Source organism: Lolium perenne, chromosome 4, assembly GCF_019359855.2.
Source record: "Lolium perenne isolate Kyuss_39 chromosome 4, Kyuss_2.0, whole genome shotgun sequence".
Taxonomy (NCBI): domain Eukaryota; kingdom Viridiplantae; phylum Streptophyta; class Magnoliopsida; order Poales; family Poaceae; genus Lolium; species Lolium perenne.
This window is the reverse complement of record NC_067247.2, coordinates 47323064-47350326: the sequence shown is the minus strand read 5'-3', so window position 1 is coordinate 47350326 and position 27263 is coordinate 47323064. Positions and strand designations below refer to the sequence as shown.

The 27263-nt window shown below is 45.6% G+C and overlaps 2 protein-coding genes and 1 long non-coding RNA gene across 3 annotated transcripts; 1 reads left to right on the top strand and 2 right to left on the bottom strand.

Moving 5' to 3' along the window:
• Window positions 1-367: 367 nt before the first annotated feature.
• On the top strand, window positions 368-1664 carry LOC127292395 (uncharacterized). Its single transcript, XM_051321775.2, has 2 exons — window positions 368-776; window positions 1244-1664. The coding sequence occupies exons 1-2, from the start codon at window positions 453-455 to the stop codon at window positions 1409-1411; spliced, it is 492 nt and encodes a 163-aa protein (XP_051177735.1). The 5' UTR covers window positions 368-452; the 3' UTR covers window positions 1412-1664.
• Window positions 1665-9359: 7695 nt separating this feature from the next.
• LOC127348352 (uncharacterized) lies at window positions 9360-10377 on the bottom strand. Its single transcript, XR_007879750.2, has 2 exons — window positions 9865-10377; window positions 9360-9769 (listed from the first exon to the last, which is right to left on the bottom strand). It is a non-coding gene; the product is annotated as an uncharacterized lncRNA (long non-coding RNA).
• Window positions 10378-21717: 11340 nt separating this feature from the next.
• On the bottom strand, window positions 21718-23824 carry LOC127292394 (glycerol-3-phosphate acyltransferase RAM2). The gene is made up of 2 exons (XM_051321774.2): window positions 23658-23824; window positions 21718-23538 (listed from the first exon to the last, which is right to left on the bottom strand). The coding sequence occupies exon 2, from the start codon at window positions 23529-23531 to the stop codon at window positions 21921-21923; it is 1611 nt and encodes a 536-aa protein (XP_051177734.1). The 5' UTR covers window positions 23532-23538; window positions 23658-23824; the 3' UTR covers window positions 21718-21920.
• Between the last annotated feature and the right edge of the window lie 3439 nt (window positions 23825-27263).

The following is a 27263-nucleotide window of genomic DNA, read 5'->3' as shown; positions in this document are numbered from 1 at the left end:
AAATATGCAACTTATGTTTTTCTAATTTACAACATGGTATTCGAATGTGAACAGTAATAATATTACACTATTAAACTATATTTTGACAATTTATTTTACTCATTACTACTTTATTTAGTTGTTGCGCTTTCTGATAGTGTAGGTTGATTGCACTTTAAATGTGCAAAATCTTGAGCGAGTTTCTACATGTTTTCTTGTATTTTCTATTACCATCTTTTATCGTTAGCTGAACTAGGCGTGTTTGTTAATGACTTTTTAGTATCGTATCACTGAACTCATTTTTCCGTGTTCCTCGACTGACATGAAATTTTTGGATCATCGGAATCTATAAAAACGAAAAATAAGTATGGGGAGCCAGTCGAAAATCAGAGGCATCAGATCTCATAAGTCACAAGTCAACAAATCGACTTGAGATCCGCAACCAACAGTACTCCTCCAGCAAGCACGCAGCAATGGGCGTCGTCTCGGCGGTGGCGGACGCGGTGGTCGTCCTGTTCTGCCTCACCATCACGCTATCATTCCCGCTGCTCGGCGCGCAGTCCGTCCTCCCGCGCAGCCTCTACCCGGCGCCGTTGCAGGACTTCAAGCGGTGGTACGCCGACGAGTTCGGCGACTACCTCCTGGCCCAGCCGCCGGCCTTCCTCCGCGGCCTCTTCTGGCTCGAGCTCGCCTTTCTCTGGCCGCTCGCCGTCGCCACACTCTACGGCGTCCTCGCCCGCCGCCGCTGGGCTGCCACCACCTCCCTCATGGCCGGCGTCTCCACCCTCACCTCCACGGTAACTCAATCTTCGCGCCCTGCCAGGTCTTCTTTTTCCTCCGTAATTTGATAACATGTGCGGCTTCTGCTTCGAGAATCTTAGGAGGAATAAAATGAAAATAAATCTTCGTTATAAGCTACTAGTTCATTTCTTCGATTTGATCTGCGATGGACATAGTCGGTTCAAGCTGCTGCACGAATTGCTTTAGAGCCATTTCCACATGTATGTTCATGATGATCTTCGTATGAATTCTCTGATCAAGTTCAATGGTTGGTTTTCATCGGAAATAAACAAGCAGGCAGTTTGAACTAGGAAATTCCCACAAGATCTACACTGTCCTGGTGCCCTGGTTGCGTTTCTTCCTAAACGAACAGATTAGCATCTTAAGGTTTTCAGAGTCATGAACTTCAGTCACCAGCATATATATTACTCTTGTGACATTTAACATTTCGATACGTTTCTAATAGTGATTGCAACTATTTCAGTCTGCAATACTTGGTGAAATATTGGGATCAGGAAGGGCAACACCGAGGCTGCTTCAGCTGTATGTTCCATACATTGTGTTGGCTGTAATTGCAATTTTGCGTGGTATCTGCTCATGCTCAGCGCCATCGCTTGCATCTTCTGCTCAGAAGAAGAAGAAGAGGGTCTAGATTAAATTTGCATTTCCGATACTTCACGGAATTAATATCCGGCTGGAGCATGCCGGCATGTGCGACATGATTTGTAGTTTCGCAATACACTTTGTAGTACCTGATTTCTCAGAATATTGGATGCGTGTTGCTCTTTTTTGTTTGTTCATGGACTTGTATTTCTTGTACTGTACTAAACTTGTAAAATTTTGTAATAACTGGTTGGGTGATGCGCAGGCCCGGAGGTGTTATCTAAAAATAATTTGTTGAACAATTGCACTTGTACAATCCAGCACACAATTCTAGGTTTCAACATCTAGTGGAATGGAATGTCAATTTGTTCGGAGTATGAAAACATTAATTCTAAGATAAATCACAGCCTAGATAGCGCTGAAACAAATTATCAGGTCTATGGACCATAGATGTGCTCATATAACCAGCACCAGATCATTGAGTTGTAGTTCAAGAAGCACGTGAAGAGTAATAAGAAAAATAAAGAAGCACAATACCTCCCTTTGGTGGAGATTGTTTCAGTGTATTTGTGTGCATTCGCAGTTCATGAAGGAAATCGCATCCTTTGTGTTCATCATCGAAGTTCCCACGAGTTCATACATGGAGAGTTGAGCTACACATACAGTTGTGTTGCCGATAGACCAGTTAAGTTGCCATGAGATTGTGCATTTTATTCTGGGAAAAGCTAACATTTGGTATCAAAGCTAAGGTATTAGGCTTCACCTTCTAGCTATGTCATGGTGGAGTTGGAGGATTCTCCATTGCCGTCAAGTTGGGTCATGAAGGAACGCAAATAAAAGAACAAGATCATGTGATGTCACGTTGGTGATAAGGTGATCGGGTGACTGAAGACCTATAGGTTAACGCTAAAGGGATGTGAACACGATGAGGAAGAAGAGGAAACAATGTTTTCGCGTACTATAGGAGTTGGAGTATTTAACAAACCAAAAGTTTGTTTATATGACAGGAGTTTGGCACTACTCCCGGGAGTATCTTAATACGCAAGAAGTATGCAAAGAAAGAGCGGGGAGTTCTTAATCTAGTTGTAGTATGCCACAATGATGATGATCCAAGGTTGTTCTCATGATGAAGTGGTGATAACAAGGTTAAGAGTCATGTCTTCCTGTTTCTAGTGTCTGGGTCGTTTATGTATCTTGACGAGAAGATCCAAGTCATCATGAAGACAAAATGCACACGTTAAGCTATGACGTTATGACTGGTAGTACGGGTGATATATTTTATCTAATCGATCTACAAGTCAAATGTTCGGGTTAGGGAGCTATTGTTGGACTAACCCAAACATATGAACCTATGGATGTGGTTGGCTACCTCGTGGCCGGTCTTGCCACATTTGCAAGGGATCTCGTGGTGGATCTTGTCGAGGAATGTGATTACATGACCACGTACCAGGGGCATGGGTTCATAAAGAAGTGGAATGGGTACACCATTTCCACCGGCATGCCATCGTATCAGTTTGGTTCTCCATCGCCGCCGATACGATCTCGTCGGTGAGCTCCGTGAACAACGCCAAAAACCGCAGCAGGGACGGCTACCTGCACCCGCTGCACGTCACTCTCTCAGGGCATATCACTAGGTTGCCCTCTTTGAGCATGCACGAATCATGTACGTGTCGGTCGCGGGCCAGACGCACTGTGTGGATCGAAGTTAAGATCACGGAACAGTCGCGATACGGAGTAGGTGATGGCGGTGATGGGGTCATCGAGGGTAGTGTAGAGAAAGATTGGGTCGACGAGGGTGCGGTGGAAGCATATGAAGAGCATGCCGAATTTATGTTCACAAATCTATGAATTTAAATTCGTGAATGTGAAAATTGTTCATGAATTTGGAATATCTTCATAAAATATTCATGTATTTGAAAAATGTGCATTTAAAATATGTTCATTGATTTGAAAAATGCTAGTGAATCAAAAAAAAAATTGTGAATATAAAAATTATTCAAAATTTTAAAAATATTTTCGCAAATTCTCAAAATGTTCATGGTTTTCAAAAAAAAAGTTCATAAATTTCATAATGTTCACATAAGTAAAAAATTCTCACGATTCTTTTACACGAGAAAATGAGAAGAAGAACGAATAAGGAAGAAACCGAAAAGAGAAACCATTAAAACCATAATAAAAAAATGTCGAATCACTCGGACGGGCAAACCACTTTCCAAGATGTTGTCTGCATGGTTCGAGTGGATCATCTCATAATCCCATCACCAGTTAGCCAGTGGCGGTCCTAGAATTTTGGTATGATCAAGGATAATTCCTCATGCTAAAACTACGACCAAAATATTACTTTTTCATCCCCTCCAAATAACACAAATGTCAACTAAAGCACGCTGAAAATGCATAGATGATGTTTTGATAAGGAACACAAGCTCAATATTTAACTAAACAATAATAGGAAAAGCTTAAAATACAGTAGAATAATTGCATAATCATGAGACATTTTTAGTACTTAATATGGAAGATTTGCTCTGAGCCTGGCCTATCATTTCTTCATCAATGATAGGATAAGAACCACAGCCTACAACGAAAATGCTATACCTACGGAGGGTTACGGACGAGTTACGGGCTGACAAGGCTTGAAGGCTTGGATCCAACGTGGAGGCCGCGTGGAGGCTGAACGGAAAAAAGGAGGAAGTGCCGCTAATTTGGCAACGAAAAGCTCAAACTGCCCCTTATGTTTTGGCCTTCGTTGAGATCGGAAGCTGCACCCCCGTCAGCCCAGTATTTGGCTATTTGCCCATATCGCCGGACGCGCATACGGAGCTCCCAATCTTCCTCAAAACCTGCAGTAGACCTCGCCGTTCTGCCGCCGGCGACCTACTCCCCGGACGTCGGACGTGCCGCTAATTATGCGACAAGCGGAAACTGCAGTGTAAGTTCTACACCTGGTTTAGATCGAGGAATACATAGCTTTATTTTTGTGAATTGGGGAATACAGAGCTGCCTCCATGGTGTCGTGAACGTCCAGCCATATCCAGGTAGCTCACCGTTTTCCTTGCACTGCAGCTAGACCTCGCCGTCGTGCCACCGGCCGAGCTGTTCCTCGTCCACGGATGCCCACCCAAGTACCTGGCCGAGCTGCTCAAGTTGATCAAGAAGGTTTGCCATCGTCCATATCGACCCTAACTGCAAATTAGAAGGTGTGATATTCATATAAATTAGGTGCATGTGTGTTGCTTATTCCTATCAATCGTATGATAAATGTTACAGGCGTCATGTAAAATCCTTCATGTTATCATGCTTCTATGTGATCTGATTAAATACTAATAGGGAACAAATTTACTTTATGATTTGTAGGAATGGATGATCAAACACATAGTGTTCAAGAATCAAGTGACATGTCTATTTCAAGCGATGATGATGGTATCGAGCAACAGAAGAAAAGCAGTGTGGAACTTGAAGAGAACCAGGGTGCAATTCAAGATGATGTGTTACTTGAAGATCCTGAATTGGGGATGACATTTGATACTGAGGATGATGTACGAGAGTACTACAAGAATTATGCTAAAGCAAAAGGGTTTGGTGTGACGAGAAGAAGCTCAAACAGAGATGATAATGGAGAACTAAGGTACCTCACACTTTGTTGCTCTCGTCATGGTAAGACCCAGTCGAACTCAAGAAATATATTGAAGCCAAATCCAACAGCTGGGTTAGGATGTAAAGCTAAAGTTAATATTGTCCGTGGAAGGAAAATTTCATCTTTCGACGGTTATTTTGGATCATAATCATACACTAAGTCCACATAAATCTCGGTTATTTAGATGCAACAAAAGGTTGGACTACAATGTTAAGCGGAGGCTTGAGTTGAATGATCAGGCTGGAATACGAGTAAACAAGAATTTCAATTCTCTTGTTGTGGCAGCGGATGGTCATGAAAATCTGACCTTTGGTGAGAAAGAATGTCGCAATTATCTAGAGAAAACTAGAAGACTAAAACTAGGAAATGGTGATGCCGAGGCTGCTCGTGACTATTTTATTAAAATGCAATCAGATAATCCGAATTTTTTTAGCGTCATGGATGTTGATGATGAATCCCGACTTAGGAATGTCTTTTGGGCTGATGCAAGAAGTAGAGCAGTATATGATTCCTTTGATGACGTCATAACTTTTGACACCACATACTTGGTAAACAAATATGATATGCCTTTTGCCTTTTTTGTTGGAGTGAATCATCATGGACAATCTGTGTTGCTAGGATGTGCTTTATTATCAAATGAAGATACTCCAACATTTGTTTGGTTATTTGAAGCATGGTTGACATGTATGTCAAATCGTCAACCAAGAGCTATTGTGACCGATCAAGCAAAAGCAATTCAGAATGCCGTGGAAATAGTTTTTCCAAATGCTCGATACAGGTGGTGTTTGTGGCATATAATGAAGAAGCTACCTGAGAAGTTAGGTGGATATGATGAATATGAGTATATCAAGATAGCAATTAGCAAAGCAGTTTATGGTTAACAGTTACATATTTTGAAGATTCTTGGATGCGTATGCTTGAGAGGTATAATATGGCTGATAATGAATGGCTTAAAGGACTCTATGACAATCGCCACCGTTGGGTACTGATAATCCACAAGTATAGGGGATCGCAGCAGTCTTCGCGGGAAGTAAAACCCAATTTATTGATTCGACACAAGGGGAGACAAAGAATACTTGAAAGCCTTAACAGCGGAGTTGTCAATTCAGCTGCACCTGGAAACAGACTTGCTCGCAAGAGTTTATCAGTAGTAACAGTTTTATAGCAGTAGCAGTAGTGAAATAACAGCGGCAGATAACACGTGCAGACAGATAGTGATTATAGTAAACAGCAGGATTAAAATACTGTAGGCACAGGGATGGATGACGGGCGTTGCATGGATGAGAGAAACTCATGTAACAATCAAAGCAGGGCATTTGCAGATAATAATAAAACGGTGTCCAAGTACAAAGCAATCCATAGGCATGTGTTCCATATATAGTCGTACGTGCTCGCAATGAGAAACTTGCACAACATCTTTTGTCCTACCAGCCGGTGGCAGCCGGGCCTCTAGGGAATCTACTGGATATTAAGATACTCCTTTTAATAGAGTACCGGAGCAAAGCATTAACACTCCGTGAACACATGTGATCCTCACATCACCGTCATCCCCTCCGGTTGTCCCGATTTCTGTCACTTCGGGGCCTTTGGTTCCGGACAGCGACATGTGTATACAACTTGCAGGTAAGATCATAAAACAATGCATATCATGATGAAATAATAACATGTTCAGATCTGAGATCATGGCACTCGGGCCCTAGTGACAAGCATTAAGCATAACAAGTTGCAACAATATCATCAAAGTACCAATTACGGACACTAGGCACTATGCCCTAACAATCTTATGCTATTACATGACCAATCTCATCCAATCCCTACCATCCCCTTCAGCCTACAGCGGGGGAATTACTCACACATGGATGGGGGAAACATGGATGGTCGATGGAGAGGCGTCGGTGGTGATGATGGCGATGATCCCCTCCAATTCCCCGTCCCGGCGGAGTGACAGAACGGAGTTTCTGGTCCCCGAGACGGAGTTTCGCGATGTGGCGGCGTAGTGGAGGGTTTCTGGCGACTTCGACTTCGTTCTCGCGATTTTTAGATCGAACCCTTTAAGTAGTCCAGAGGGGGGCGTCGGAGGCCCGCCGAGGGGGCCACACACTAGGGTGGCGCGCCCCCCTGGGCCGCGCCGGCCTGGTGTGTGGGGCCCTCGGGCCTCCACCTGGCTTGCCCTTCTGGCTCCGAGAGTCTTCTGGTAAAATAGGCCCTTTGGTATAAATTCCGAGGATTTTCCCGAAAGTTGAATTTCTGCACAAAAACAAGACACCAGAGCAATTCTGCTGAAAACAGCGTTAGTGCGCGTTAGTCGTATCCAAAATACACAAATTAGAGGCAAAACAATAGCAAAAGTGTTCGGGAAAGTAGATACGTTTTGGACGTATCAGGTACCAGCATTTGTGAAAGATGCTTTTTGGGCGGGTATGTCCACTACACAACGTAGTGAGAGTATGCATGCATTCTTTGATGGGTATGTTAATGCCAAGACAACATTGAAGCATTTTACTAGCCAATATGAGAATGCTCTTCGTGATAAAGTTGAGAAGGAGATACTTGCTGATTTCAGTTCTTTCCATTCAACCATACCTTGTATCACACACTTTGACATTGAGAAGCAGTTTCAGTTAGTCTATACAAATTCGAAGTTCAAAGAGTTTCAAGAGGAGCTAACAAACATAATGTACTGTGACCGTACCATGATACAAAAAGAAGGGGCAATAGAAACGTACAAAATAATCGAGGATGTGCTAATTGATAAAGAAGAAGGATGGAGAAAAGATTATATTTATCATGTATATTTAAATATGGAAGAGTTTGAAGTTAAGTGTTCATGTCGCCATTTTGAGTTCAGAGGTATTATCTGTACACATGTGTTATGTGTGTTGACTCACAAGAAAATCAAGGAGGTTCCTTCACAGTACATCCTTGATCGGTGGAGAAAAAATGTAAAAAGAAAACACAATTTTATCCGGTGCACATATGGAGGCATGGATGCCACTCCTGTTGCAAAACGTTTTGATAAGTTGTGCAATATTTTCTTCCCAGTTGCAGAGATTGGTGCCATGTCAGAGGAGTCATGCAATGATCTGATTGAACAGCTTCGCAATCTGAAAATTCAACCACCTATTAACTCAAGTTCTGCAAATAACAACGAACATCTTGCTTCAGAGGAAGGTGGTGCACCAACTACTAGGGAAGCAAGTAAAACTATACTGAGTCCAATAGCTGTTAGATGTGCTGGACGTCCTCCTTCATTGAGAAAGGAATCTAAAGTTGATAAGCTTATTCGTGAAGCAAGAGAAAAGAAGAAAAAGGCCGAACAACGGGAGAAAAAGAAAGCTGCACAAAGAGAGAAGAAGAAAGCTGAAAAAGAAGTATTTCTGCCAATAACTAGTTTCATTGAAAAGCTCTACATATTTAATGTTTACTAAATTAGTATTTATTTCAGGCCCGCTCCACGAAATTGAAAGATAAAAGATCCAACGCGAAAAGAAAATCTTCGGAGAATGACATACTACAACAAAAGAATATGGAGCAGGAATCTTTTCAATTTGGCAGTTCTGGCAACATAAATCCGAGCACCACAACTCCACTGCCGTATGTAACACTTGAGGTACGTTTCTCATCTCTCTGTTTTCAATGAATACTTCAAGATCCAAGTCATGTTATGATTCTTTTGTCACAGGGACTATTTAGCATGGGCACTAGTAGTGACAACATAAATCCAACCATGAAAGCTACTGTTCCATATGGACCAATTCAGGTATCATTATTTCCATCTCTTTATTTCTAATAAGTACTTGTACATCCAGTTCACCATATGAATTTGATTGGTGTAGGAATCGCTTGACTATGGTTTTAACAACAGAAGTCCAACCATGTCCGCTACATTACCATTTGGAGGTTCATCGTTTGTTGATTACTCCTCCGATTCTCGAAAAATATACGAGCATGTTGTTTCAAGTTCAGCAAAGCTCCGCTGCCCTGTCCAAATCTCCACACTTACATTTTGATGAAACTGGAGGGCCCAGCGATATGTTCGATCAGAGTTAGAAATGTGTTCTATAATTTGCAGATGTTGGGCGTAGTCCCTTTTTATGCACTTGGCAACTTAATGTAATAGCTATCAGTGTCTACTAGGCTTTGTTGTCTATTTGACATTATGAAGAAACAATGTCAGTTCAACCAACAAGAATTACTTGAATATTCCTCTTTCGGAGAAATTGTATGCTAATACTGCCAAGTAGAGTTTATCTTCTTTTGCAATTTGTTCTAATGGTTCTTACCTCAAGCATCAGCAGCATAACCTTACTATCTTTGTTGAGAAAACAACAATACTGGATACTGTCCAAACAAAACACCATACAAGTTTCCAGCAAACATATTTCTTATTCATTATTCCACAATACAAGTTGTTACACCAAGGTTTACAATCCTTTAAAATATCAAGAACATAACTACATTGTATATTTTACAATATCAGAGTTTACAACATTTCTCTTACAACCAGTTGGTAAGTTCCTGGGATACTGTCCAAACAAAACATCATTATTCCTAGTTCATCAAGAACTGCTAAGCTATGGACTATGTTATGCCTTCAGATTTTTTATATTTTTGTAGATCCCAACTTCTTCTGAAGTTCCAGGCATTTTATTTACAACTGCAGTCACAGTTCTGGTATCCAACTCCAGAACTGTATGCTTGCTTTGCTACTTGACGTCAACATTCAGATCTCAAAGACAACTCTACAATTTGTCTTCTTCCATATACCTACAAGTCCTGCAAATCCAAATGTAAATTCATCTTAGCCAAAAGCCTTGTAGCAGTAACCAAAGATTGCAAAAGATCAATTTTCTCTTCGTAACCCCATTCACCATGGTCTACTGCTCATACTGCACATGTACATACGAGATGCAGAACCAAGGCTACAGTTGGGCCTCGCCTGCCTGTCGTCGATGATGGAACCATGCCCTGCCTGCAGCCGCCCGTACCAAGAGCTCGCCAAGGCTGCTGCCTATGGTCCAACAGCTTGCGCGCCGCCGGCTTCCGTCCAGCAGCTCTCCGCGCAGGCGTCGCTTCCCGTTCAGCAGCACGCCTCTTGACGTCCAGCAGCTCGCCAGGGAGACGTCGTCCGCCCGTCCAGCAGCTCACCGGGGAGACGGCGCTTGCTGTCCAGCAGCTGCAACCGACAACGGCCGGGCGCCCGGGCCGACGCAAGATCACGGCGCGACGCCGCCTCGCTCCGTCCCCAGGAGATAGGATCGGGGATTTACCTTGCGTGACTTTTTTTTTCTTTTTTTTTGTCTTACCGTGCGGACGGGGTTTCTATTCCACGCTGGCAACACATCAGGAGACCCGTCAGCACGTAATCTTTCCGTAAGGTTTCGCGTCCGTACGTGTAGCATTACTGCAGCCTACAAAGATAAGAATTTTTTTTTTGAAAGATAGAGGTCTTGCTTGTATCTCAAGATCATCAATTTAACCAACATAAGATATTATACTTTCTAAGAGTAGAATTTTTATGTTACAGTCCCTACTTGCAACTGTGTAGTGTATATAAGATTTAAAAAATGAGACGATATGAAGTTTAATCAAGTTAATCGAGAATATTATCTACACCAAATGTATACCAGATAAAAATATAAGTACATCATGACTTATCTAATGGTGTTAATTTGGGAATCTAGATGTTGATGTCATTTTCTCTGTAGTTGGTTAAACTTTACGGCATTTGACTTTAGAGAAAAACTTATAGGCACTATAGTTTGGAAAGGAGTGAGTACAATTTATAATTATATTTATTGAGTTAACGACCTAACATATAGGTGCATAACCTATACACCGGAACGGACGAAATAGTACCAATTCTGGAGCAAACGAACTTAATTGAACAGTCTTCTTCTGGATCGTGACCACACTATTCGTAGTAGTAGGAGCGAAATTAACTGAAGAATGTGCTCGACAGCTGCTCGGCGCAGCAACTCGCGCGCGTCCGTCCGTCCATGGAATCCACATACAGTAGAGCTCAAATCGCCATTATTGCCGCTGCGCTGCGCACGACGGGCGGCTGCCCATTACTGCCCGGGGACTACAGCTACTACAGACTCCTGCTTGAGAGCCGGCATGCCGCTGGAATGGCGCAGTACAACGGATGTGACCTTGGAGAACTGCCGCGCGCCGTGCACGTGTGACCGTCTTCACCGCGTATAGCTGCTGCGTACAGTATCAAGATTGTTGCGCGTGCGTATCTCCAACAATAATGCTGATCGCATGCATGCATGGATAAATCAATCTCAACAGCTAAACCTCTAACCGCACATTGCTCGGTCGATCGATCACATACCGTCACCGCCGGCCCTGCAGAAGATGGCGGAGACGACGGTGGCCACCAACGCGGGCGCCGCGCCCTCGGAAGACGCGATACGGGAGATCCTCGCGCGCCTGGACGAGCCGTCCACCCTCGTCCGCTGCGCCGCCACGTGCAGGCGGTGGCGCGCCCTAGCGGCCGAGCCGGCCGTCCTCCGCCGCCTCTGGCCGGACCCGGACCGCTCCTTCGTCGGCGTGTTCACCAACGAATGGCGCCGGGGAGAAGGGGTCTCCTTCGTCCCGGTGCCGGGATCGGCCCTCGGCACCGGCCGCCGCCTCCTCAGCTCCTTCATCCCCGACGCCCCCGGCGTATCCGATTCGGTGCAGCCGCTCGCCTCGCACCACGGCCTCATCCTCGTGCGCCTCCTCCCGCGCGAGCCCGGCACCATGCAGCTCGCCGTGTGCGATCCGCTCGCCGCCACGTGGTACGTGCTACCCGCGCTAAGGGTGAGAGTAGCTTGCTACTTCCTAGGCTACGCCATTGCAGTAACCGGCGGTGCCGATCGGTCCTCATCGTCTTCGCCGAGCCGCTTCAGAGTGCTAGTTCTCAGGACAGTAGTAGAGGAATTTGTCAGAGAATACATTCTTCACGCCTTCTCGTTTGGCCAGCCAAGCTGGAGCGCTCCTACGAAGTTCCCTGGACATGTGGAGTACAACATCAACGGTGCCACTATTGCCCACGCGGACGCCGCCATGTGCCATGGCGGTGTAGCGCACTGGTTATTCAAGAAGTCATCGGAATTGATCTGCATCCTCGGTATCAATTCTGAAACTGCCCACGTTGCTGCGGTGCTGCTCCGGATCCCAGGGAAGCACCACAAACAAATCCGGCTTACAACCACAGCCGATGGGACGCTGTTGTCACTATGCGCTTACGATAGAGACCGTCGGTTTGAGATATGGGAGCAGCAACAGAGAGACGATGATGGTACTGTAAGTTGGATTCGCGCAAAGGTGTTGAAGCTAAGGCTGCCGCTTGAAGGAGCGCGGCTGATGTGTTTGGGCGCGAGGAGCCGCAGGTTGCTCATGATGGACTGCCACCAGCGTGTCCATGTTTTGCACCTCGAAGGTGGAGCAATGGAGGAGATGGAAGACGAGTTTTATGACCCTAACCTCATTGCCGTGCCCATGGAGATTGATTGGCCCAGCTTCCTCATGTCTCGGCTTCGCTGCCTCGTGTAATAATCTTACTTTAATTGGAGGAAGAACTTGCTGAATTAATGTTTTATTCTTGTACTTTTCTTTTCTACGATATGCTAGGTTAAATAAATTGCATTGGGTTGGCATGATAATAAAGCTACTCCCTCCGTCCCAGTTTAACAGACGCGCACGTAGTTTAAAAATTTGCTTTGACTATTATTTTAGTCGATAGAATATGAAATATATGTCATAAAAATTATATCATTGGAAAACTTTTTTGCGTACGAATCTAATGATATAAATTTTGTAGACATATAAGTCATATTTCGTTGACCAAATTAATGGTCAAAGTTTATCTTGAACTGTGTGTGTGCCTGCTAAACCGAGACGGAGGTAGTAGTATACATTTTGGTTTTGATTGAGTCGAGCTAAGCTCTGTGTTCCAGGTCTAAAAATTCAGCCATAGCTGGTGGGTATTGCACTTTTTTTATAAAAAGTACTCCATTGTTTCAAATTTCAAACGAACAACATTTAACTTTCACTTAAATCAAACTACTCTATGCGACCATGTCTATAGAAAATACACTAATATATACAATATTAAGAAAATGCTCACGATTCTTTTAAAAGAGAAAATGAGAAGAATGAATATGGAAGAAACTGAAAAAGGAAACCGTTAAAACTAGAATAGAAACCGTCGAATCACTCGGTGAGGCAAACCACTTTCCAATGTCCAGCGATGTAGTCTGCAAGGTTCAAGTGGATTATCCCATCACCCCGGCCCAAGATTTTGGTATGATCAAGGCTAATTCCTCATGCTAAGAACTGCGACCAAAATATTACTTTTTCATCCCCTCCAAATAACAAAGTATGCCACAAATGCATATATGGCGTTTTGATAAGAAACACAAGATCCATGTTTCACAAAACAATAATAAGAAAATCTCAAAGTATGTATGGTAGAACAATTGCATAATCATGAGACATTTTTAGTACTTAATATGGAAGATTTGCTCTGAGTCTGGCCTATCGTTTCTTCATCAATGGTAGGATAAGAACCACAACCTACAAGGATAAGAAAAAAAAATATTTGAAAGATAGAGGTCTTTTCTTGTATCTCAAGATCATCAATTTAACCAACATAAGATGTTATACTTTCTAATAGTAGAATTTTTATGTCACGCTCCCTACTTGCAACTGTGTAGTGTATATAAGATTTAAAAAATGAGACAATATAATTAAAGTTTAATCGAGTTTATTGAGAAAATTATCTATACCAAATGTATAAAATATACATATCATGATTTATCTGAGGGTACTAATTTTGGCAATCTAGATGTTGATTATCTTCCCTTGCAGGCTATGCTTATTGGTTAGCTAGTGTCCTTGGCCTTCGCCTTCTTACCCTTCTTGTTAGGTTAAGCTGACTATATATATGTCTTTTTTTAATTCTCCTATAAAGTAAATAAAGCGAGAAAGAAGATCTCCGTCTATATTGCATCAAGAGCTTCAACTTTGATTGCATTGCCAAAACCGGATGCTTTTGCAGCAAATAAAATACCAATTGCCATTCTTTTAAAGAAGTTTTTTAGTTGGTTAAACTTTACGTCATTTGACTTTAGAAAAAACTCATATGCACTATAGTTTGGAAAGGAGTGTGTACAGCTTATAATTATATTTATCAACTTAACGACCTAACATAGGTGCATAACCTATACACCGGAACGGATGACGACATATATATAGTGCCAATTCTGGAGCAAACGAACTTAATTGAACAGTCTTCTTCTGGATCGTGACCACACTCTATTCGTAGTAGGAGCGAAATTAACTGAAGAATGTGATCGACAGCTGCTCGGCGCAGCAACTCGCCCTCGTCCGTCCATCCATGGAATCCACATACAGTGGAGCTCAAATCGCCATTATTGCCGCTGCGCTGCGCACGACAGGAGGCTGCCAATTACACTGCCCGGGTACTACAGAGCAGCTCAGGCTCATGCTTGAGAGCCGGCATGCCGCTGGAATGGAAGTCTCCGCTCCTGCTAGTCTTTCAGAATTCAGAATGTGGCGCAGTAGAACGGATGTGACCGTCTTCGCCGCGTATAGCTGCTGCTTATCAAGATTGTTGCGCGTGCGTATCTCCAACAATAATGCTGATCGCATGCATGCATCGATAAATCAATCTCGGCAGCTAAACCTCTAACTGCACATTGCTCGGTCGATCGATCGATCACATACCGTCACCGCCGGCCCTGCAGAAGATGGCGGAGACGACGGTGGCCGCCACCGCCGGCGCCGCGCCCTCGGAAGACGCGATACGGGAGATCCTCGCGCGCCTGGACGAGCCGTCCACCCTCGTCCGCTGCGCCGCCACTTGCAGGCGGTGGCGCGCCCTAGCGGCCGAGCCCGCCGTCCTCCACCGCCTCTGGCCGGACCCGGACCGCTCCTTCGTCGGCGTGTTCACCAACGAATGGCGCCGGGGAGAAGGGGTCTCCTTCGTCCCGGGGCCGGGATCGGCCCTCGGCGCCGGCCGCCGCCTCCTCAGCTCCTTCATCCCCGACGCCCCCGGCGTATCAGATTCGGTGCAGCCGCTCGCCTCGCACCACGGCCTCCTCCTCGTGCGCCTCCTCCCGCGCGAGCCCGGCACCATGCAGCTCGCCGTGTGCGATCCGCTCGCCGCCACCTGGGACGTGCTACCCGCGCTAAGGGTGAGAGTAGCTGGCTGCTTCTTAGGCTACTCCATTGCAGTAACCGGCGGTGCGGATTGTTCCTCGTCGTCGTCGCCGAGCCGCTTCAGAGTGCTAGTTTTCAGGACAGTAGTAGAGGAATTTGCCAGAGAATACATCCTTCACGCCTTCTCGTCTGGCCAGCCAAGCTGGAGCGCTCCTACGAAGTTCCCTGGACATGTGGAGTACAGCCTCGAGGATGCCACCATTATTGCCCATGCGGACGCCGCCGTGTGCCATGGCGGTGTAGCGCACTGGTTATTCAAGAAGTCATCGGAATTGATCTGCATCCTCGGTATCAATTCTGAAACTGGCCACGTTGCCGCAGTGCTGCTCCAGATCCCGGGGACGCACCACAAAGAAATCCGGCTTACAACCACGGCCGATGGGACGCTGTTGTCACTATGCACCTACGACGGAGACCGTCGGTTTGAGATCTGGGAGCAGCAACAGAGAGACGAGGATGGTACTGTAAGTTGGATCCGTGCAAAGGTGTTGAAGCTAAGGCTGCCGTTTGAAGGAGCGCGGCTGATGTGTTTGGGCGCGAGGAGCCGCAGGTTGCTCACGATGGACTGCTACCAGCGTGTCCATGTTTTGCACCTCGAAGGTGGAGCAATGGAGGAGATGGAAGACGAGTTTTATGACCCCAACCTCATTGCCGTGCCCATGGAGATTGGTTGGACCAGCTTCCTCATGTCTCGGCTTCGCCGCATAATTGGAGGAAGAACATGCTGAATGTTTTATTCTTTTACTTTTCTTTTCTACGATATGCTAGGTTAAATAAGTTGCATTGGGTTCGCATGATAATAAAGTATACATTTTGATTTTGATTGACTCGAGCTAAGCTCTGTGTTCCAGGTCTAAAAATTCAGCCATAGCTGGTGGGTACGTAATGCACTTTTTTTTTATAAAAAGTACTCCATTGTTTCAAATTTCAAACGAACAACATTTAACTTTCTCTTAAATCAAACTACTCTACGTGACCATATGTCTATAGAAAATATACATCATTAAAAAAAATAGCACACAAATATTTTGTGGTGAAACTAATTTGGTGTTGTCAGTATTTTCTATAGACATTGTTAAATTGGAAAAGTTTCACTTAGGCTCATATATTTGTACTTTCTAGACACCCAGTTCATCCAGACATAAACTGAAAAAGGCAGTAACTATCCCAACTCTGCCCTTAGATATGAGTTCATATAGAAAATGCAAAATATTTGAATGGGTGCATGAGGGATTCATAGATAGAGTGAGCAAGAGATTTTTAGTAATCAAGTAGAGAAAACCTCAGGAAACACTTCTATAACAAACTGAATTTCAGGATCAGTAGGAGCAGAGTTCTTGTCCAGGTGGAGTAATCAAAATTAAATGAGATAGCCAGCTGCTCCTTGTGAAAGGATTTGGTTGATTCTAGCGGACTGATCAATTTTGGTGCATTGGAGCGATGCATTCACAGTCACAGAGAAGATAATAGGGTGAGTGCAGTTCAGCATGATGCTCATTTCTCCAATGTTGAAGTCAATCACAACCTATTATGATATCATATTCATATAATGGCAAGATTTTGAAAATGTGCCCTGGATATCAAATACACTGTCTGGAATAATTGCTCTATCGTGGAGTGTACCACCTCCAGCATCCGATATTTTTTGTAATGGTGTGTTGAGACAGTTCATGAAGTTATAGTAAAGAATTACAAATCCATAAATGTATGACTGGTTCCAGTACCCACAAATACTAACCCACATATTACCACTAATACACATGGGCAGTGTAAAAGTTTCAGTGGTTATTGAGCCGTGCACTACTTGGTAGTGATATTTGCATCACTTGTTCTTCTTCAGGCTGGTCTAGCTCAGGTGAATGGGAACACTTAAGATATTCAAATGTTGTGTGGTTGTTGAGCCTTGCAGTATTTAAAATGAAATTCAAAATTTTAAAATCCAAAAAGACCATTTAGCAGCACAATCATAAGCGGACCCAGGAAAATTTTGAAGCCTGGAAAAATAGACTTAGTGTGCTAATTTTGTATTAAATACATGTAAAATAGGGATGAGAATAAGCCTATCGGCCCGCCGGAAGCCTGGGCGGCCGCCCGGGCAGGAGGGATGCTAGGTCCGCCTATGAGCACAATCTTTGTAAAGACCTGGTTCTCTGAATTTTCTTTCAACTTCCTGAAACCATTTACCTTTGAACTTCATAATGGGCATTTCAGTAGTAAAAGCAGGAGGTCCGTATTTTGGAGGACCGGTACAGTGAGATGCTGAAGTGTTTTTGATGTACCCTGAATACTTAGAGATTTGTTTGCTTGTTGTTTAAGTTTATCATCTACTCCCTTTTCCGTGACCTTGGACATTCAATAAGCTTTACAGTGTGTTGTGGCTGTAGGGTCTCTAGTAAATGTTTGATGTCACCCCTCAAACCCATTGACATAGAATTTCACAAACAAGAATGTGGTTCTTATCATATCATTTCTTCATCAATCATAGGATAAGAACCACACCTACAAAGATTAAAAAAATATTTGAAAGATAGAGGTCTTGCTTGTATCTCAAGATCATCAATTTAACCAATATAAGATGGTATACAGTACTTTCTAACAATAGAAATTTCAGGTTATACTCGGTACTCCCTACTTGCCACTGTGTAGTGCATACAAGATTGTGAAAGTGAGATGATCTAAAGTTTGACCGAGTTTATTGAGAAAATTATCTACACCAAATGTACACTATATAAAAATATACATCATGATTATCTTCCCTTGCAGGCTATGCTTATTGGTTAGCTAGTGTCATTGGCCTTCGGCTTTTTACACTTCTGGTTAGGTTAAGCTGACTATATATATGTCTTGTTTTTTCAATTCTCCTGTAAAGTAAATAAAGCGAGAAAGATCTCTCACGGACTACACAAGCTCGTCTATATTGCATCAAGAGCTTCGATTTTGATTGCATTGCTAGCAGCGGATGCTTTCACAGCAATTGAAATACCAACTGCCCTTCTTTTAAGAAGTTCCTTACTTGGTTAAACTTTACGCCATTTGACTTTAGAGAAAACTTATATGCACTGTAGTTTGGAAAAGAGTGAGTACAGTTTATAATTATACTTATAAAGTTAACGACCTAACATAGGTGCATAAGTGCATAACCTATATACACCGGAACGGATGCAGTAGTACCAATTCTGGAGCAAGGGAACTTAATTGAACAATCTTCTTCTGAATCGTGACCACACTATTCGTAGTAACGTAGTAGGAGTGAAATTAACTGAAGACTGTGGACCGCTAGACAGCCGCTCGGCGCAGCAACTCGCGCGCGTCCGTCCATGGTATCCACATACAGTAGAGCTCAAATCGCCATTACTGCCGCTGCGCTGCGCACGACGGGACGCTGCCAATTAGTGCTCGGGGACTACAGCTACTACAGAGCTGCTCAGACTCCTGCTTGAGAGCCGGCACGGCGCTGGAATGGAAGTCTCCCCTCTGAAGGTCTCCTCTCCTGGCAGTCTTTCAGAATTCAGAATGTCAGCGAGGCCATTGTTTCGTCACCGGTCTGCCGCGCATCCCTGTATTAGATGAGACCGCATGAGAGTAGCATCATTAGGAGATTGTAAGATTAGTTGCATTTTTGGATTGGATTCTGTTTGGGGAGCCACATGGTCTGGTAGGTTTGTCTGAAGATCGTAGTACATAGTGGTACGAGGGCATTTAGCACCAAGCTACCAACAGCTTCATCAATACTGTCGGAAAGAATACTATTGTGTACTGCTCGATAATTGAATGCGGTGTTAATTGCCATTTAATCACGACAGCAAGGAAGTGCTGGAGCAACCGAATTTTAACTGAACAACCTTCTTCTGAATCGTGACCACGCTATACGTAGTAGGAAAATGGAAGTAAGTTAACTGAAGAGTGTCTCCCAGCTACTCGATCCATATGCATGCTAGCTTGGCAGAGTATCCTTTGCCATCCACAAATTAGTGAACCCCTTCACGACGATTTGACTCACGACTCGCGAGCGGCAAGTCGCGCGCGCCCGTCCATGAGCTCGAAACGCCATTGCAAGTCTCGTCTGAAAGTCGGGCGCGCCCGTCCTAACTACCAGTCCAGTCGTACTACGTGCAACCGTTGGAGAGTCTGGCAGTTTAATTGATAAGCCTCTCCTCGAATGCCAACTGGTAACTCCCACCAGAAAAAGGCTTGATATGGAATTCAGTCATGAATCATGATAGCATATAGTATGTACTGATGTACCAACGTACGTACTGGCCGCTACCTAGGGTCGCAACCCGCATCCTGCATAAGTCCGCGAAATCATCATCTAGTTTAAACTAAACTAATTTATTAAAAATGTTACAAGTAACCTAATCAGTTTTGGCTACGGGACAAATCGGTCGCCGCTTTGCATCCCTACCGCTATTATAGTTCGACGGCCATCCATGCTAGCTGAAGCAACTCGTAGAACCGGCGGTCAGCTCCCACTCACTATGGGGCGATCGATATGACGTCATGTGCTGCTAGTAGGAGAAATAGTTTTACCCCGTGCACCGGAACCCCCCGTATGTTTGTGCCCTCAAATTTACCAAGTTTCATGATATGACATTCGTGTTGTTAGGTTTCAGTCAATTTCATCAATTTTCAGGAATCTAAAATGACATGGCACACGCAACGAAACCTAGTGATTTGTGCACGGGAGATCCCTTGCACCGAACAAACGCCGTTACATGACATGTCTCCTAGCAGAATTACCAACGTATTGTAACTAAAATACCTGGCTGGACTTTTCAAGTGAAACAAAACTTTAGCGTTCAAGAAATAAATCAAGATTGAAAGATGAACCAAATTTTAAACCGGCTTGAAAATGTGAAATAAAAATATTAAAATAGTAGTAGAAGAATAAGGATAATGGAAAAAAGGAAAAGAATACAAAACTAGAGAAGCTAACAGAGAATGGACAAAACGGATTAGCAGTGTAGCCATAAAAAAATTAGCTTGCATAGCTTCACAAATGAAATATTAAGTGCAGAAGAAAAGCTATGAAAGTGAGTGTGATAACTGTAAAACTTTTTGGCTCCTTCCGAACACAAGCCGCACCGTTGGGCTCCTGACATCTCAGATCTTTCTATCATTGTGCAGCAAAAGGTGCGATCTTTGTGCCGTGAACCTCAAGTGGTTTCGATATTGAGCAAACTCGCATACCCGCTTCGAGTGCGTGCTTCCCTCTATATGAGCAGAACTGACCATGGCCAATGTGTACTCTCTCCTTACAAGTTTCTAGTGTCTCTTTTGACTGTGCTATTAATTTGTTCTCCGTGCCGCATTTTGGTTCACATGTTCGTGATGGAGGGGTGCCGGGACAGGAGAACAACTCCGACAAGGACAATATTGCAAAGTTGCAGCCATGTCCAGGGAATCTGGTCATGATGAGGACAGCGGTGGACGGTGCGGGTTCCCTTCCTGACATCTCCTCCCTAGCTAGCTACAACGTTTTATACATGAAAGTACAGTAGCCATGCCTTTCACCTATTTTATACTGAACTTTCTTATCTCATTTATGTTTTTGCTAACTGTGTGAGTTGATTGTATACCATTTTATTGATATAACTTTTCAAACACAATTGTAACTATTGTATTTTCCATTATACATATTAAAATTAAGAAAAAAAAGTCATGCCAGATTGCCAATGCAATGTTCCTTGATAAAAAAATGGATGTCATCATAAGTACACACTTGCATTGATTAGAATCATTTGAAAAAATGATATTATTTTTTATTGGCACTTAGCTTGAGACATGTAAAGGCTAATGTTCAATGAATTAGCCTCCAAATACGGGGAAAACAATACGTGAGTAGTTTTGTTCAAAATGGAGGATAACCCTTCGCCTTTGGATACGAGTACATTCATATAAAAATTCATGTATGTACTTACATGTATTATATGTGTTGGTTTTGATTTTAGTATGGCTATATCTTTTTAGAGGTCTCTAGACTAGCATGTATCTTGAAGAGAGAACTGTAGAACATATAATTTCATAGCTTAATTAGTTCCTCTCGGATTTCCTAGTCATAGCCTTTCTTGTTTGTCTCCTTGGCATTGTTTGTCGTCTCTTTGGTGATCAAATAACACTAGTTCTTGGGATTCACCATTTTACTAGTGAAACATCCACACGTCAAAACTTGAACTCCGAACATTTGTAGCATGCATGAGAATATAAACCCAAACTAGATCACACTATAGTGTTATTTTTATTTCATTATTGGGAACATGAGTAGTCGAGGTAGATTGTGCAACTATCCGTACTTTGTTCTTCCAGTGGCAACATTTGCCACCCGCGCCAAAATTTAACAACATCATGACAAATCACATTTGGACACAAGTCGTAATGTTTGTCGTACAAAGTTTGTTGCAGAGGGCCACCTCTCAAGCCCACATGTAGCTTGGGAATTTTAGTGAGATTCATGAATTTAACCTCAATAAAAGGCATGCTTGTGTGTATGTGGTCGCATAAAGTTATATATTATGCTACTTTCAGATCTAGATGCGTGGTTGGTGGCTACATGATCAACTCATCAAATAGACAAAAATATATAACGAAATCATGCATAATCGAAAGCGAGTAGGAAGCATGAATATTGTCACATATTGGCTCTTTTGGTTGGAGATTAATATTTAGCCTTCAATAATCAGTAGTGGTTTTGTCATGAACCCATGACCTTCTTCTTGTCGATGTTGGGCTTGGAGACGACAGAGCCATCGTTGCCGGCGAGCGCCTTGTACTTGTCCTTCCTGGTGAAGCTGGTGCACTCGTAGGAGAGCGTGGATGCGATGAGCCTCTGGATGTAGTTGGCCACCTCGTGGCTGGTCTTGCCGCCCTTGCAGGTGAGCTCATGGGGAAGCTTGTTGAGGAAGGTGACCACGTACCCCGGGCTCGGGTTCATGAAGAAGTAGAATGGGTCCAGCCCCTTCCACCCGCGCGCCGTCGTGCCATGGAACATGCTCATCTGGTTCTCCATCGCCACCGGCACGATCTCGTCGGTCAGCTCCGCGAACAGCGCCGAGAACCGCAGCAGGAACGGCTCCCGGCACGTCGTGCCCTCGGGGCAGATTACCAGGTCGCCCTCCTTGAGCAGGCGCCGGATCATGGCCGCGTCCGCCGCGCGGTCGCGGGTCAGCCGCACCGTGCGGATCGGCGACAGGATCTCGGACAGCCGTGATACGGAGTAGGTGACGGCGGTGATGGGGCGGCCGAGGGCGGTGGAGAGGAAGATCGGGTCGAGGAGGCTGCGGTGGGAGCAGATGAAGAGAACGCCGGTCTGGCCCGTCTCGAGGCTGGCCGGCGGGGGCGGGGTGCCCTTGATGGTGACGCGCACGCCGAGGGCGGTGAAGGCGTGGTACACCACGCGCATCGGCAGGAGCGCGCCCGCGGCGATGCGGAGGCAGGCGAGCAGGAAGCCGACTGGCATCCAGAGCACGGTGAGCAGCGCGAGCGCCGGTGACGGCTTCTGGACGATGCGGCCGTCGTGGAAGATCACTGGCTTCGGCAGGTCCTCCCGCGGCACGGGCCTGAGCCCCGGCGCCGGGGCCGGCACCACGTACCCCTCCTTGCACAGCCGCATGAACGGGTAGTCCGTCTTCCTGTCGCCGAGACCGATCTCCGGCCTGGCCTCGCCGAACGCCTGCCTGAGCGCGGCGGCCTTCTTCTCGCCGACGAGCACGCCGGGGGAGGCGACGAGCCCCGTCGCCCTGCCGCGCCACACCACGAGCTCCGTGCCGAGCACCGCGTCGGCGCCGGCGTACTCCTTGAGGAAGGCCTCCACCATGATCCTCGGGTTCGCGGTGAGCACGTACCGGCGCCCGCACGACGAGAACACGCGCCACGACTCCGGGTGGAGGTCGGAGCAGTAGAACTTGGGCAGCACCGCGCGCGCCACGGCCTCGATCTCGGCCACCTCGGCGCCGGCCATGGAGGCGAAGATGAGCACCTGGATGCCGGCGGACTCGGACACGAGGTAGTAGAGCAGGCCCGCGAGCGGCGCCAGGACGATGAGCAGCAGCAGCCGGAGCAGGCCGCCGGTCTCGAACGCCATGTGCGCGAAGTACGGGAACGAGCTCCGGCCACACAGCAGCGTCCCGTCCAGGTCGGCCACCACCGTGTCGTCGCTCCGGTCCACCGACGAGCACTTGTGCACCGTCGGGAATGGCGAGGCCGTCATCTTCGTTGCTCCCATTGATCGACTCCAACTCAGTATCCCGGAGCTAATTATCAACCAGTAGTAGTGTCTAGTGTGCCTCGCTTCCCTGCTTTGCATGAGAGTTCTGCAATGGCCGTTTATATACAGGAACCGATCGATGGCCATTAATATTAGGAACGCATAAGAAGACGAAAAAAAGAAATCGAGGTTGACGATTATAGAAGAAATCGAGGAGAAGCTTACAAAGATGGAGTACAAGCAGGCTTCTCGCTTAGAATGTCGTTAGGTGTTGGAACGTTTCCAGTTCCAATTAGCTACGCTTCTTGGAATGCATCGCACACGCGCGCGTGGCCTTGTTTTGTATGATCCAAGCGCTTCGGCATGACCGCCAGCAAAGCGGCACCTAGTGCAAGTTTTGTTTCCTTGTTCTTGAAAGTCCTCACATGGACAGGCAGTTTACTGTACATCTCACAATTATTGTCAATTGCACAGCTAGTAACGTGTAGAAATATTGTACTGCTGGTACCACTACTCCGGTTTCTGACATCTTTGCTGGCTAATTAAGATTTCAGGGTTTCACCAACAGAACACCAGAAATCTATTTTTTTTCTTTCTAAATGCGGATATCTCCAAGCAGGAAAATAGTGCACAAGCATAGATCATGAGTTTTCACTCACAATAATGTTCGCGCTCACAAAAGCAATGTCTTCAATAAAAATGTTGCTACGCACAACCAATTAAGGGCATACATTGGGTTTCATCTTGCAAGTTTACGCTATGAATTTTTCATGTGCCATACCGCTGCTCCAAGTCATGGATCACCAAACCAAAACCTCATCGCCACCGAGACTTAAACTATCATTACTAGTTCTCAAATCTCGGCTTATATGCCATTCTCCGTGACTGACTTCACTATAGAACTAAAGACATGTCCCACAATGGTCACTAGCGGAGCCACATAGAAACTATTGTGGTCAATTCACCACACGAGGTTTTTGACAAACTCTTTCTATGCTGGTGTAAATCATGAAAATAAATATTTAAAATAAGCAAAAATACATGTATTTGACAACAAAAATTTGTAATGACCACACAACCTTTAAGTTATGGCTCCGCCACTGACGATGGCAACATATTGCGAAGGTTCGCCTCGCTTCCTCTAAAACTAAATGGCCAGAAAAAACATGGTCGCGGGGACCGAATCCCATCCGATCCGACAATCTCCAAACATGTTGTCCAAGGAAGCTCGCTAGAGGAGCCTTCCGAAACTCGACACTCGGCCAAATCAATGAAGGCATGCATCAAACAAATCTTTGTCATGGCGTGAGAGAGATCCTAGGACCAAACCCCCTTTATTCGAAGCCAGGTCGACAGTCCCCACACCACTGTCCGTCACCGGCCACAAGATCCACCGAAACTAGGTCGACAGATCGAGGCTTCGAGGGTGGAGGATCTAGATGGGACCCAAGATCCATAGCATCTCATCTTCCGTAGGATTGCACCGAAGTGCATCGTTGAAAAAGTGGATCAACGCCGCTGTCTTGACCAGAGGACTCCACCTCGGTGTCCACGCTCAATGGAAGGTGTTGGCGCCGCCCCAGCTGCGCTCGAATGTCGTCGCCACAGTCTGCCCCCTGGCTCCTTTGATGTTGGGGCACTATCGTTGTGTGTTCGACGAGTCTCCGGTGAGGGAAGCCTCACTGAGGGGAGAGAGAGGAGGATCCATAGGGCGAGGAGTCAACGGGACGGGGTCACACGAGTTACCCAGCTTCAGACCTCGCAACGGCAGCAAGATCCAATGTGCTGTTGTAATTCACTATAAGGCAACAGGTGCGCGATTACAATGAGTTGTGTCTTTCCCCAAGGGTTCCTAGGATCTAGGATCTAGCTTATAAAGGCTCCAGATCTAGGGTTATAGGGGATAGAGATCTAGCCGGATACAACTAAGCCTAGATTACATACCGAATTCCTTGTCTTGCACGTCACAGATCCGACTGCCTTTGACTATGGGCCGGGTCCGACAGCTTCATCTCCAGGCCGGATCCTACCTCCGGAATCTCCATTAACTGGGCCGCTCGGTGGGCTGTTTGCCTCACCACCATCTTTGGGCCACCCGGGTTTACCGGAATTAGGATCCTATTATGGTACACCTAGTTGGCATATCCCCAACAGTAGCCCCCGAAGTTCCTCAAGATTCACCATTCTGATGCCAAGCTTTCGCTCCAATTTGATCCGGAGATAATCTCGAAGGGCTTCCAAATCAATCTTCATTTCCGACCTCGGAGTGGCTGGAAATTCTTCAGTTGCAATTTCCGTTAATTACATTCCTCAACAACGGTAATTACGTGGAATTTGCGCTCCTTCTAATGCATGAATTCCTGAATTCCCGCGTGATTTTTTTGGCTGACGGAAGTTTCCCGGGTAAATCAGAATGTTGCAGTTGGAACACCACCACCGCAATTTCACCGACTTTAACTTAGGACGTGCGGCGTAAATCTAACAGTGCGACCACTTAGCTCCCATCGTAGGATCCGGTGCACGAATCTCAAGGCTTTGTCTATAAATATCTGGAAGGCGTGGTTATTTCCTCACTTTTCGCCACACTCCTTCGCTTCCTCTTCCTCTCGCCCGCGTCGTCCACTAGATCTAAACCGCCCGTGACCCTTCCAGACAAGCTTCATCCGCCGCCGCTCCAATGCTCATCTCCACCTGAGTTGGGCACGGTTGACCGGGAAATCTCCTCCGCCACCGATGTGTGGTCACATCCGGGATTCTTCTGCTTTCCACGCTCTCCATCTTCACCAGCGACGACGAGGAACCGCCATGCCATTTCTGGTAAGTCTCGCCGGACTTGTAGAATATAGAGTAGTAGGATCCACTTACTTTCTTAGTTGAGTCTTCTAGTGTTGTACTTGCAACCGCAAATATGTCTGAAAACTCCACGTGCTTTGCCACTGAAAACACTCTGGATTCCACCTCAGCTAGTCAAACAGAGCCTTTAAACGTTCCATCTTTATGATTCTATCCTCCACACCTTTCCGACCTAAATTTAGCCTCACGTTATCCTGCATCCTCCAACAACCCTCTAGGGAAAGTTCCAACAGAGTCGGAGGTTCGCGAAGAAATAGAAGGGCAAGCTCGTATGGACGAAAAAGTAAAAGAGGCGGAATCGAAGAAGGCCTCCAAGGCGAGAGACATGGAGGGGGAGAAAAGGCAGTGGTGGCCTGCAACTTGATGGATTTCGATCTGAAGACTCTTCAGGATGAGAACTTCAGAGCTCCGAAGTCCTATAGGTTCGTCAAGGGCAGTTCCACCCCCACTCCGGAAGTTAACGAGCGGGTCTTCACCAAGGCCTGGGTGGAGCAAGGGCTCTCGCTTCCTCCCTCCGATTTCTTCATGTAGATTTTAAACACATATGGGCTGCAACCCCATAACATATTCCCCATGGTGGGGGCGCGCCAACTGTCGTTGTTTGTTTGACGATTCTCCAGTGAGGGGAGCCTCGCGGAGGGAGAGAGAGCGGGACCCATAGGGCGAGGAGTCACTGGGACGGGGTCACACAAGCTACGCAGCTTCAGACCTTGCAACGGTGGAGAGATCCTACGCGCTACTATAATTCACTATAAGGCAACATGTGCACGATTACAATGAGTTGTGTCTTGCCGCTAGGGCTCCCAGGATCCGGCTTATAAAGGCTCCGGATCTAGGGTTACAGGAGATAGAGATCTAGCCGGATACGACTAAGCCTAGACTACATACATGATTCCTTGTCTTGCGCGTCACGGATCCGACCGCCTTTAACTATGGCCTGGATCCGACGGCTTCATCTCCAGGCCGGATCCTACCTCC